This window comes from Saimiri boliviensis, chromosome 1 (genome assembly GCF_048565385.1).
Source record: "Saimiri boliviensis isolate mSaiBol1 chromosome 1, mSaiBol1.pri, whole genome shotgun sequence".
Taxonomy (NCBI): domain Eukaryota; kingdom Metazoa; phylum Chordata; class Mammalia; order Primates; family Cebidae; genus Saimiri; species Saimiri boliviensis.
Window position 1 is genome coordinate 240,283,080 of NC_133449.1, and position 13,771 is coordinate 240,296,850.

Sequence of the window (13,771 nt, forward strand, 5' to 3'; positions counted from 1 at the left end):
AAAAACCCAAAGAAATTCTAACAAGGTACAACGTGTGTTCACAGCAACATTTCCTCTGGAGGTAAAGCTAATATTGATAATTTTTTCCTAAATATTATTTATAGAGATCACCATTCAATTTTATTAGATTGCTCATTAACATAGTAAGAATTAAATTCTGTGCATTGCAGATTCTTAGATAGGAAACTGACAAATGTGTTTTTTTATAGACTTATAATGCCCCCAAAATATCAATCACCATCTGCAAGTTTTAGGCTCCTTTTTGCCAAGTCAGCATGATAGTAAAATGTTTTCAATTCAGTTCATAATTTTAAAGAGTGATTTTAAAGGACAGGCCCATCAAAATATTAACACTATACCCTATATAAAAAGAAAAAGGTACATGTTATAATATCATAGCAGAAGAATCAGACCCCCACCCTGCTACCAGCACATATATGGTAGAGGGAAATAACAAAGAATCAACCCTGAAAAAACTCTAGGAAGAGAGATTTCTGAGAAGCTGATACAGGGTCTAATCAGCCTCCCTGCCAAGAGATCTCTGCTAGGTGCAAGTAAATGCCTCTTTCTTGCAGTTATCAACCAGGCCTCTCATCCTGTCCTCTGTGGGGTACAAAAAGAACAGATGAGAAATGCCAAGTTGAATGCAAAATGGGCTGTGAATCTTGGTTGGGGTTTGCTGTCTGTGGACCAAAGACTGGATTCTGTCCTCACCGGACCACTCTAGCACAAGGCACAGTGTCAACTCTAACTCTAAACCCAGCCAGGGCAAATTGGTTTTCTGAAAACAATGGAACAGAGTGAAAACAGCAAAGCAAGGAAATTACTCAAAAAAGAGGGAAATGCATTCTTCTTTACAAAACATTTAATTGTAATCTTTACCCCAGATTTTATGCAGGTGGTTTCCACATTTCCAGCAAAATCCTAGAGTCGACGGTAAGCATGCACAGCTATGACTGAGGGCCAACTTGTGACATGTATTGTACTAGATGCTACAGGACAGGTGTCTTATTTCCTTTAATTATATCATCAAATATAACCACACCAAGTGAGCATTAACAACACCTTTTGTGGATATGGAAATGAAGCATAAGCAACAAAGCACCATGGACCACCATCCCCCAGAGGGTAAAGATTCAAAGCTGAACCTAGGCCTGCCTAAAAACACCCAGGCCCAACATCAGTACCACATATAAGGTGGAGGCATGCTTTAGCGGCACTAAACGACTCCACCATCTCTCTTAAATTGATTTGCAAACAGATTCAGAACCGCCAATACTGGGGAATTGAGCCTGACAGCCACCTCATGCGGCTGTTCTGTAGCATCTCTGCAGTGTCTCATTCCAGTCCACCATGCATTCTTGCTCTCACCTGTGCCTAATCAATGTCTCTATACACAGTTGCCCATCTCATTTTCTTCTAGTGCTTTTTTTTTTTTTGAGACGGAATTTCACTCTTGTTGATCCCAGGTTGGAGTGCAACGGTGAGATCTTGGCTCACTGCAACCTCTGCCCTCAGGATTCATGTGATTCTCCTGTCTCAGCCTCTTGAGTAGCTGGGATTACAGGCATGTACCACCATACCTGGCTAATTTATTTTTAGTAGAGATGGGATTTCTCCATGCTAGTCAGGCTGGTCTCAAACTCCAGACCTCAGGTGAACCGCCTGCCTCGGCCTCCCAAAGTGCTAGAATTACAGGTGTGAGCCACTGCACCTGGCCCTCTAGTGCTCTTTTACTTGGAGAAACAGAATATAAAACCTAAGAGGGCTGAACTGTTTCCCTATCCAACACAGAGGTCGTCAACATGGGGTGGGTGTTGGATAGGGAAAGCCCTAGTTAGTGGCCCACAACACACAGCTCTGGACTCCTAGTGCAGTGATAGTTCCACTGTACCACAATGACTATCACTTCAGCTGCTGCTCATGGGGCCACATCAATGGCCCAGCCCTGACATTTGGGGTTGCTCAATTTTACCAGAAAAGCAGTTTCTCTACGGCCAAGAGCTCAACCAGACTATAGCCAGAGTGTTAAGGGCTTTACCCACTCCCGCCTGCTACCCTCTGGGACTCAAGCTGGTGAGAGCCTTCGTTTCATCTCTGTAGACAAGGACAAATGGGTCCTCCCCAAGGACTCACAGCCCATGGCTGATCTAGTTCACATTTCTCACCCTTTGGCCTTTGCCTCACTTATGACAAGCTGGTATCAGTGGGTCCAGTTTCTTATGCACTTAGGGAGAAATAAGGAAGAATAGAAACGAACAAATTGGAAATGTCCTCTGGGCTAAGCTTTTGGTAAAATATGGGTGATAGCATCATGACCTAAAAACAAATCACTCATGCAAATGATAGTTCTCACTGTAAGAATTTATCATGAAGGGAAGGGAAACATTATTCCTTGAGCTCCTGTTCAGTACTTAGTAAATGAACTATATACCTTCACAAACATTTTTGCATTTATGCCTCACAATAATCCTGTGAAATATATAAAATGCCCATTTCCATAGACTAGGCAACTGAGACTCAGAGCGATGAAGAAACTATTCAAGACACGGGTAGCAGTGACATCTGAGCAGCTCTGAAGTCCAATGAGTCAGGCTGCCACTCAATACTCGACAAGTTCAAAAGTATAGTTCCAGTAGGACAAGCTCCCGAATTACAATTTATGCTTTGACACTAACACTTTTCCCTTTTCTCTCCTTTCATGGAAGTTTCTTAAACATCCATTATGTTCTTCACACCCTTTTTCTCAGCCTCTCTAATCTCTTGGGCAAATGTGCATTCGCACATTTTCACGGTGCATTATTTTGCCCACTAAATATGCATAAATACAAAACGCTGTCATTGGAAGCAACATGGCAGGCCTATGGGATTCTCAGCCTCAGTCTCCAGGCCCTACTGGGACCTGTCATGTTGGACTGGCCTGTTTGGCAAGCACTTGACAATTCTAAGAGCTTGAGTAGGGTCTTTTAAATATCTCTTCTGGGTTTCTGTTAGGGGATTTGTTCTTCAAACTGTCAAACCCTAAAAAGACTGAATGTAGCAGTCAACAAGAAAATGTGCAGAGAAGTAACTTGCAGCATATGATTTATAAACACAGATATGCTGAACATTATCACATTCTTGTCTAGTTAAATCAAGCACAACCAAGAATCCAAGTTTTCTTGGAGAAGTAAATACAGGGCAGAATACAGGTTGAACATCCTTAGTCTGAAAATTTTAAATCTGAAATGTTCCAAAATCTGAAACTTTTTGAGCAGCGATATGACACCACAAGTGGAAAATTCCACACCTATCTTCAGGTAACAAGGGTTGAAACATATATGATGAGGCCAGGCATGATGGCTCACACCTGTAACCTCAGCACTTTGGGAGGCCAAGATGGGTGGATCACTTGAGGCCAGGAGTTGAAGACCAACCTGGCCAACATGGCAAAAACCCGTCTACTAAAAATACAAAAATTAGCCAGGCATGGTAATATGCGCCTGTGGTCCCAGCTACTTGGGAGGCTTAGGCATGAGAAAACCCAGGAGGCAGAGGTTGCAGTGGGCCAAGATCATACCATTGCACTCCAGCCTGGGTGACAGAGCAAGACTCCATCTCAAAACAAACAAACAAACAAAAACCCACAAAACATCAACCAAACAATAAACACACATCATGGGCTTAGTGAAGGACTAGAGCAGTGTGCATTCATAACAGAATAAGAAATCATGTCAGTTTATGAACTTAGAAAAGAATTCTAAGATAAAACTGTTGTTAATGAGGCAGATGACTCTGGAGGAATTGTTTTAAAAAGCCATTCAGCAGAATGCCTCTTCTTCCCTAGAATAATTTCTTTTTATCCTTATAATAATCCTATGAAATAGCACTTCTAAAAGCTCCTTTTCAAAAATGAGGAGATGAGCAATGGAAAAAGAAGTAATCTTTTTCGAGATTTAAACTCAGGCTATCTGACTGTGGAGTTTATGCCCTTAAGCTCAATTTATATTGGCTTTTCAGGTTAAAAGTCCACTCATCCATGGAAAAAGGAAAACAGGCACAAGGTGCTCTAGTGAGAAGCTCAACTAAAACAAGTTTTCTAGTCAAGCCCCAATTTTAAGCCTTCTTGGATTCTCTAATGCAGGGTCTACAAAGCTTTTGTGTAAAGGGCAAAACAGTAAACATTTTAGTCTTTGTAGGCCATATGTTCTGTCACAACTACCTAACTCTGACCTTATAGCACGAAAGCAGCCATACAATACCTAAATGAGTGGAAATGGAGATGTTTTAGTAAAACTTTATTTACAATACCAAGCTGTGGGACAAATCTGGCCGTAGCTTGCTGACCCTTGCATTATCGTAAACTCCAGTAGCACAGCATTCTATACTCAGGTAAGAACAGAGCCCTCCAACAGGAGAATTGGCAGGTGAATGTGGAGAATACTACATAATAAATATTTGGAGCTGTTTCAAATTTTTGTCTTGGAACAAATGGGGGAGAAAATGACTTCTTCAGTATTTTCTGGTATTTCTATTAAAAGGAGGGTAGAACGAAACATCCCAGAGTAAACAACCCATCAAGCCAACACTTTTCACTGATGAAAATTACGGATGCTGGCTAGACTATGTGCATTTATATTTAATATTTAGTCTCATCTACATAAATTCACATACTCAGGCAGACTGGGAGTCTATACTGGGATCGCTAAGTCTGTCTATTCAGAATACAGAGAAGAAAAGGGAATAACATGCTGGCAGAACAGTCAGAAAAAATAATCAGCAAGAAAGAAATCTATCTCATTAATCCTGAAAGGCAGTGGTTTTTAACTTTCTTTCTCGGGTCATGGTGCTGATCACTGTGATAGGAGAGCAAGGTTCAACCCCAGGCACTCATTTCTAGTAATTAGTTCAAGTACTGATAACTGATTCCAAAGCTTGTGGATAGCAATGTGCTGGGTCAAATCCGTATGGGGATGTGTATTTAAAGACAAAAACAAAAAGAGCTCCACATATCAAATCCTCTGTTTCAAGTTATTTAAGATGCATGCTTTTCAGAACAGAAGAGTTACATGTGCCTTTGAGGTTTTCTTCCAGAGAAGTTTTATTTATTGAAACAAATTAAGTCTAATTTCTGCTTTGCCAAACACAAAAACAACAACAAAAAACAAAGACGACCAACCCTCTCAGTGTACACAGTGTTTTGATTCAGAAAACAAAATCCAAAATATTATTGCTATAATGTGTTGCAGTCATGTTCTACATCAACTAACAGATGTTGCCTATCCAAAAGCAAAACAACAACAAAAGCTTCGGAGCGCTCCATGTAGACATTAGTTCTTGCATATTAGCAAAATTAAAACACATGGGCTCTAACCTGTTCCCAGCCTCTCCAGGGGATTCTGCCTGAGGAGTAAGGTGATCAGATCCTGGGCATCAGGTGGGGGTGCCTCATCCTTCTCAGGCCAGTTGATCTCATCTAGAAGGAAGAAAAGTTGTTTATAAATGTATTGTTTACAAGCTACTCCAGGTCCCAGCAGCATGGATATCACCTGGGAATTTGTCAGAGAGGCAGAGTTTCAGGCCCTCTCCAGACCTACTAACTCAGAGTCTGCATTTCAACAAGATCTTCAGTTGATTCCTAAACACAGTCATGTTTGAGAAGCATTGTTTTACAAGACATAAGTAGCACAGACTTTTTACAAGGTAGGAAGAGGACATTTCAATAAGCGGATCTTTCATTTGCTTTTTAAGTTCATTTTTCTTTCCAAGAATTGACTTCCAAAAGTTGCCTCTCTAGTTATTAAAAGAATTAAAATAACAGAAACTCTAAACACCTGCATTTCAGGTGGCTACCTATCTAGAGATTATCTCAGGGTAAGATTTTTCACTTTTAATTTCCACAACTGAGAATTTAGCCACAGCCATAGAATTCTTCAGCTCTAGGAAGCAAAAAGTAATTTTGTAAAAATAACTATTTCCAGGGGAAAAAAAGGTAAAAATGCTAAGAAAGAAGAAGAAAAGGAAGAAAAAGAAGAACAATAATAAGAAACAACAAAGAAATCATAGTAATGGAAGTATTTAAAATCTGTCATAAATATTAAGAATACATTCTCATTCTGAAGGAGTTAGCCTGAAGAAAGGTGTGCATGCTTGTGTGTATGGAAATGCAATAGAAATATGAGTTATTTCAGTGTGTGCCTGCCTCTAGCTTCCTCTGCTGCAGTTTAAATCTGATTTGGAAAATAAAACATGAATATGCATCTGAGCCGTAAGGCATCAAGAACAAAGCCAGCATTTGCTGCTTGTGTTAATTAAACAGTTGATTCCCTTTGCCATTCAGGCCTTAGTATATCAGAAAACAGCCTAGTTATAAATCCATAAACAGCTCAGATATTGTATAAAGGGGTCATACACTGCAGGCAACTCACAAATCTGCTTTGTTAAAGTTTACAAATATGCCAGGCTTGCAAAGTCAATGATAGGAAAGAATGCTATGATAAGAGGCTCCTCATATGTGAAATGAATTTTTCCCTACTTCTACTGCTGGACCCTATAAACACAGTCCAAATAGACTGTAGGTGACTGATAAAGATGTCAGGGATGCCTGACAAACTTTCGGGAAGAAAGGCCTTTTAGATCTATGTTGCAGGGAAATTTATAAAATCAGCAGGTAGGGTAGTGATAGACCCTATTTAATTATCATTTAGTTTTGCCACAAGCCATATAACAATAGTTAGGGTCAGCTTGCAGGTTAATTTCTAAAAGTTATGAATTTTAAATGAAAGATTAACAGCTGTTATAGAAATAACATTACGCCACAACTACCAATGAAATTATTAACAATCTGTGGATTTAATTTGCTTCTTTCCCATTCTCATTATTTATTATTTGGTAGACATTTGTTTTAGGGTTTATTACATTTTTGTTAATTTCTTCATTATGACATTAGCCATTTTCCCCATTTATGTAAATGTTACCCACATTAACCTTTTCTTCCCTGGCGCAACTTTCCGATCATGGAAAGGAATACTGGATGGCAATTAAATTGCCTATAAACCCCACACCAATTTCCCTTACAGAAAAAGCACACGATAAAAAATGGTTTTGTTGCCAGTACATTTCCAAATTCTGTGTTAACAAAATTTCTTCAGATCAATTCTCAGCAAAAATTGCTCTCTTGAGATGAAGAATGTTAGTTACATGCTTCGATGAATGAATTCTTTTAATTTGTTGGCTCAACTGTTTGATAAAGGTTAGCATTTTAGTAGTAAAAACTGTGACACTCAACAGATTTACATTAAATAGCTGCTTCCCAACAGTGACTTAAAGATAACTCCTGATGATATTTACCACTGATGACTTGTCCAAATAGCTCTTCTGGAGTATCCCCAAAGAATGGCACGCATCCAACCAGAAATTCATAGAGGATAATCCCCATGGCCCACCAGTCCACCGGCTTTCCATAACCCTGCCTCAGAATCACTTCTGGTGCAATGTATTCAGGTGTGCCACAGACCTAAAAGATAATTGCAATATTAGAATAATTGGAATATTAGACATGAATTAAAATGAGCAAGATGGCTAGTCACCAATTATTTTGCTCAGAATGCACCTGCTCAACCACATGGAACCACATGGACAAAGAACTTTAGAGCAAACAGCCTAGTTATAATCCATAAACAGCTCAGATATTGTATAAAGGGTCATACTCTGCAGACAACTCACAAATCTGTTTTGTTAAAGTTTACAAATATGCCTGGCAATAATTATAAGAAGATATTTAAAATACCAAGGCAAAGAATTATTACCAAAGATGGAAAGTTTACAGTTTTGCTCTAATGTTAAAATTGTATGCAATGTTTACTTTAAAATTGAGAATTTGACACTGTTTTGTAGTTTTACTTATTAACAATATTAAAATCATTTATAATCCTTATATTTAAAATAATAATGCATTTTTAAGTTTGTCATTGTCAGAGATCGTTTTAGTATCTATATGACCAAAATACACTCACACACAGGTTATTTCATAAAAGCAATGACAGTTGAGATGTGTTTACCTTAAGTAACTTTACAATGAACAGATTGTGGGCACATGGTAATGAGGCATGCTTAAAGGGAAATGGGCCGTGGCTTGGATTTAGTACCTGTGATGGTACAATGCATCATGAGTTTCACGAGTACTCTACTGAGACTCCCGAATTCCTTACAAAAACAGTTTTCCATTTGTCTCTCTCACACTCTCACTTGTGTGCAATTAGATCGTTCGTCTTGCTAATAGATCATAATGTTGGGGGAGGAATGTAGAGAGAGTACACAGTTCAAAGAGGCCCAGGGAGAAAAATGGGAGCAATTTGCACTTTATTAAATGTAAGGTTTATACAGACATCTAAACCGCCAGCATTAATGTGAAGATGGCCCACACAAGTTGATGCTGAACTTCACCAGCAATACTATACTTTGTATTTCTCAATAAACTAAATGGCACCCAAGCTTACCTGTTTATCCAGGAACTCTCGAGCATCCTTCTCAATATGACCCTCATAAAGATTGGTGGTCATGCTCATTAGTCCCACCTTAGATAATCCAAAATCTGTCAGCTTTATGTGCCCCATGGAGGTAACCAACAAGCTATGAAGCAGAAGGACATATAACACATTAATCACTTTATAAGCTGGTTATCTATTTTAGTTTCCCCTCTACCCCCATCCATTTCTAAGGCTATTTAATATATGGGCATCAAGCTTATTACAAAACCCAGCCCGGAAAGAGATGAAGTCACACAAAGATGTCAAATACTTGCATCTAGCAGCTGAGTGTAATTCACAAGGGAGGGCTAGAGACAAGGCATAGCTAATCTTTGTTCAAGCAGCCACATACAGTATCGTTTATAACATTTTGAAACTCTTAGAAAAATTCAAGTATGAAACTCTGATCCCTTTCCATTTTCATAAAAAGAAAATAAAAAAGAAAGGGCATACACCAGGAACTTATTTGTTATTCAAACGAGACATAAGATAAAGAAAAACAGACAAATATGGTATTGTTTCAGATTTCAACTTCCAGCTCTAAATTTAAATTTCTACTCATTAAGCACAAAACCTATATTTCCTACACATGCAAAGATTCTGCAACTGAATATATTTAAAACCTTTCATTTTAAGTGGAAAAATAAAATTTTAAAAGAGTATATATAGTATTATAGTAATTTGAAAATTCAAAGAATACAGGTATTTTTTAAAAAGCTACTGGATGGAAATATCCCAAAATTTTAATAGTTGTCTTTGGTAATATTGTGGATACTTTTTTTCGCTTTTTTTTTCCCCTTGAATTTTTCAAATATTCTAGAATGAACTTGAGTCAACTTTATCATAAACGTTTCAGTGCATTTAAAGTCTTTACATATTAATATGTAATGTTTTCAGAGGCATCTCAAATTATTGGAGAAAGCATGAAATATTTAATAAATGATGTCAAGATGAATAGCTAGTCATCTGGGGAAAAAAGTCTTTCTCAAATCAGACACCAAAATGAATTTCACATAAATTAAACATTAATAAAAAATTAAATTGTGAGTAAAACAGAATGTAGTATCAAGCATTTCATCTTGGAGTAGAAAAGAGTAATCTAAGTATGACATCAAATAAAGAAACTATCCAGAAAACAACTAGTAGCATTCTATGAAGCTATTATCACATTACATCATTTTAAAAAATTTAAAAAAATTAACTCTGGCTTTATCATTATCTTTTTCTCTTGTTGCTGATAAGTTATTAATATAAGCATCGTTGGGGGTGAGGAGCTAGGGGAGGGATAGCAGTAAGAGACATACTTAATGTAGATGATGGGTTGACATGTGCAGCAAATCACCATGGCAAGCGTATACCTATGTAACAAACCTGCACATTCTGACGTTCTGCACATGTATTCCAGAACTTATGGTATAATCATAAAAGTATATATATACACATCATATCCTTTTTTCCATGAGTTTCCTGAACTTCACATAAGCATATCCTTTAAAGATTTACATAAAAATTACCATATATATTGTTAAAACAACTGATTTTGGACATTATGTATGAAAGAATTTTAAAATGTGCATTGCATTAAAAGAAAGCATCTTTATAAACATACAAGAACTTTCCATTGGGCAAAAGAAGGCATATATTTCATTTGTGTACATACTTGTCTGGTTTCAAATCCCTGTGTACGATTCCATAATTATGTAAATATTCCAAGGCCAAGACTGTCTCAGCAAAGTACATTCTGGCCATATCAACAGGGAGAGGACCCATGTTTTTCATTAAAGTAGCACAGTCTCCCCCTATAACACAGGAAAAAGAGTTAGTAGCTACAGCATCAAGGCTTAATGAAGACCATCAGTTTAGACTACAGAATTTCAAGGTGAAATCATCTCTACTCACAGCATATCATAGTCGTAACTGGAGTCTGTGTGCTAACCTATCATGTTTCTAACTAAGCTATGGTATGGAGAAAATACAGATTTTTATTTAAGAAGTAGAATTCATAAGAGAGAAGGTCTGGCTCTGAAGTGAAACTCTACTTTGAAGAACTGCTAGCATAATTTTAGGATCATGGTAACAATTTAAAATATACCAGCATAAAACATGGATTCTAGAATCACGCTATCTGAGTTCAAATTCTAGCTCTGCCTCTTACCAAGCTATTCTTGGTTCCTTCATCTGTAACATGAGGATGGTAATAATGTCATCCTTGTTAGAATTCTCATGAGAAGCAAATGAGATAATCTATATTAAGAACTTAGGATATTGTCCAACACATATCACATATTAAATATGTGATAAATGTTAGTTATTGTTTTTTTAAGATAACAACAACAGAGGTTAAAAGAGCAAAATATTGGTGTGGTAGAAAGAACACTGGGTAAAAAAAAGGCAAGCTATGTTTTTGTCTTTTATCTACCACTCAATATCTAGTTAAAGTCTTCCTTTCTTGGACTTTATTTCACTCATCTATGAAATGGAAAGATGAAACTCAAAGGATATCTAATGTTTCTTTGAGTTTTACAGCTTTGGGATTCTGTTCAGTGACAACAGCTTAAGTTATTCATCTTAACTTTATGTCAACAAGTCACGGTCACTTGAACTCATAAATGCAATATAAAACTGATAGAAATAAGATTACTTGGAGCATTGAAAAGGTAGACCACAAACCTCTTAAAGAAAGAAAAAAAAAAGTCTTCCTGCAAATCAGGAAGACTGGGTGCATTTTCTTGAATGCATCTCCTTTTCCCTTTTATTTCATACCATAGACTGAAAAGAATATACATGTAATTCTTTCTGTAAGAAGACTAATTGTGATGAGTACTTTTATATGTAATAAAAATAAGTAGAAAAAAAATCCCATCACCTATATTCCAACTTTAATGACCAATTGAGAGGAGGTAGTTAGGATTAAAAACTATTTAAAAAGATAAACAACCTTTTTCCAGAGAGCACTAATTTTCCCTTTGTTACAGTAGAGCAGGCACTTTACAAGCAATTATCAGAAGATAATGACTGGGAATGCAGCCATCTCACTGCCTGGCTTCAGTTCCTAGGTGGATACAGCCATTATGGGGCACAAATACAGAAAGCTTCAACAACACAAATGAGCAAGGGATTTCTGGGTACAGATGCCGTGTTCTCTGTGCCCCAAATTGATATACCTTCCACATACTCCATGACCATGCAAAGGTGGCGCCTTGTTTCAAAGGAGCAATACATGCTGACAACAAAGGGGTTTTCTGCGAAAGTCAGGATATCTCGTTCCACAAAGGCCTGCTGGATCTGGTTTCGAAGGATGAGGTTCTGTTTATTAATCTTCTTCATGGCAAACCTCTGCCGGGATTCTTTATGCCGAACAAAGTAGACTGCCCTGAAAAGGAGCACAAGTATTGAGGTTGGCAGGAACAGAGAAAGTAAGGATGTTTTTGGGATACAGTAAACCATGTAAATCATCAACTCTTTAAAAGTCCCCATGGCAGGTGGAATTTAGCTCACACAAGCTGGCAGCTACAAACATCCCATCCCAGGCTAAACTCCTTTGGCTAGATTGATTTTTTTTTTTTTTCAAATTCTTTCAATTAAAGGTCAAGGGTCATATTCAGGCATCACATTCATCTTCACTGGTGAAGAAAAAAAATGAGCATTCCCCAGAGTGAGGTATTTCCTAATGTCAGGTAGCTGAGCTGACATTTTCAGTTTCTCCACAAACACATCAAAATCCAATATGTAAGTCAGAACAGGAAAGAATTAACAAAATTACACACATATTTCTCAACCAACTAAAGTGATATTTTTTTTTTTTCTTTTTGAGATGAAGTCTTGCTTGGTTACCCAGGCTGGAGTGCAGTGGCACGATCTCGGCTCATTGCAATCTCCAACTCCTGGGTTCATGCGATTCTCCTGCCTCAGACTCCTGAGTAGCTGGGATTGCAGGTGCACACCACCATGACCAGCTAAATTTTTTTGTGTTTTTTAACAGAGACAGAGTTTCACCATGTTGGCAAGGTTGGTCTCAAACTCCTGACCTCAAGTGATCTGCCCTCCTCGGCCTCCCAAAGTGCTAGGATGGGCTAGCACCCATGCCCACCACATGCTAGGTGGGCATGCACCACCATACCTCGTCCCTAAAGCAATAATTTTCTAAATGATACCCTTGGGATCTGCAAAAATAACCCATAGCTTTTTAGAGCATCTGGCTTCCAATTTAGAATAATTTACTTCCAGTGAAATTTCCAGATAAATAAGAAGTATGTGACACATTATATGGGGCTGTCCTGCAACAAAGGGTAACATATTTCCTCACTGCAGTCTTCGGTACTGTTACCCCCATGGCTGTTTCAACAGGAAAGGCACTTCCTGGCGTAACAGGAGGCCAGTGATGGCGCTGCATTTCTGTTCTCTCAGACCCAAAGTCAAGGTGTCAGGGAACTTTACTAGCAGACCAGGTGGCACTCGATTTCTGCCTAAAGTCTCAACAATACTTTATAGAGCCAATTATGTCTGGGTAAAGACAAGGGACTCACTGAGGCTTGGGGTAATGTAAAGAAAAGAATTAGAAGGAGGAGTCTTAAAAGCTCATCTGGAAATGATGAGCAAAAAGTAACATGTCTTCGATGGGTTCCTTCCTCGCAAGTCCTCTTCAACTGTTAATATCATGGGAGAACAAGTGTGAAATCTCTAATGATCAAACAAAAATAATTTGGCTGGAGAGCCATCAATCACAGTAAAGTTTGGCCAGTGTCCATCTTATAAAACAGGGGGTATGTGATCTGAGATGCGTTTTCTAATAGTTACTTAACTGTCCCTGAGCAATGACTGCAAGGGGGCCTAGGACACCCTATGCTCCTGATCAATCAGTATATCAGGGTGATTCACCGACATAAATCTCAAGTATATTCAATCCCAGTTTAATCAACATTAACATTTTCCCTTAAGTATTCAACTAGGAATTACTTTTTCTTTCATATATGTGTATCTTTATCTCTGTCTTCCCATCATGCTCATCTTTTTCCTTCATTTGGCATATCACACGTCTACATTTTTGTCTCGGTCTAAACATTATTATTATTATTATTTTGCTTTGCTCACATTTTTCTTCTCTTCTCATTTCTTTTGTTTTCTAGTTTTTCCTTCACCGTATAGTAAAAAGCTCTCTTAACCACACTCCCCATAATCAATCCACTGAATGATCCAGTGCTGCCATTCCTACTGTACACCAGCAAGCTGGGTACCCAACGTTCTCCACACTGACGGGTAATCCT

General features: G+C 38.0%; 1 protein-coding gene across 13 annotated transcripts in view; it reads right to left on the bottom strand.

Moving 5' to 3' along the window:
- Nucleotides 1–13,771, bottom strand: part of MAST4 (microtubule associated serine/threonine kinase family member 4) — a 573,771-nt gene that overhangs the window by 28,693 nt on the left and 531,307 nt on the right. For all 13 annotated transcript variants that reach the window (XM_074385270.1, XM_074385262.1, XM_074385256.1 and 10 more), the window contains 5 exons: nucleotides 11,672–11,880; nucleotides 10,168–10,306; nucleotides 8,478–8,610; nucleotides 7,330–7,495; nucleotides 5,354–5,455 (listed from right to left, as the gene is read on the bottom strand). In XM_074385270.1, coding sequence (XP_074241371.1) covers nucleotides 5,354–5,455; nucleotides 7,330–7,495; nucleotides 8,478–8,610; nucleotides 10,168–10,306; nucleotides 11,672–11,880 — 749 coding nt within the window. The remainder of the gene's footprint in view (nucleotides 1–5,353; nucleotides 5,456–7,329; nucleotides 7,496–8,477; nucleotides 8,611–10,167; nucleotides 10,307–11,671; nucleotides 11,881–13,771) is intronic.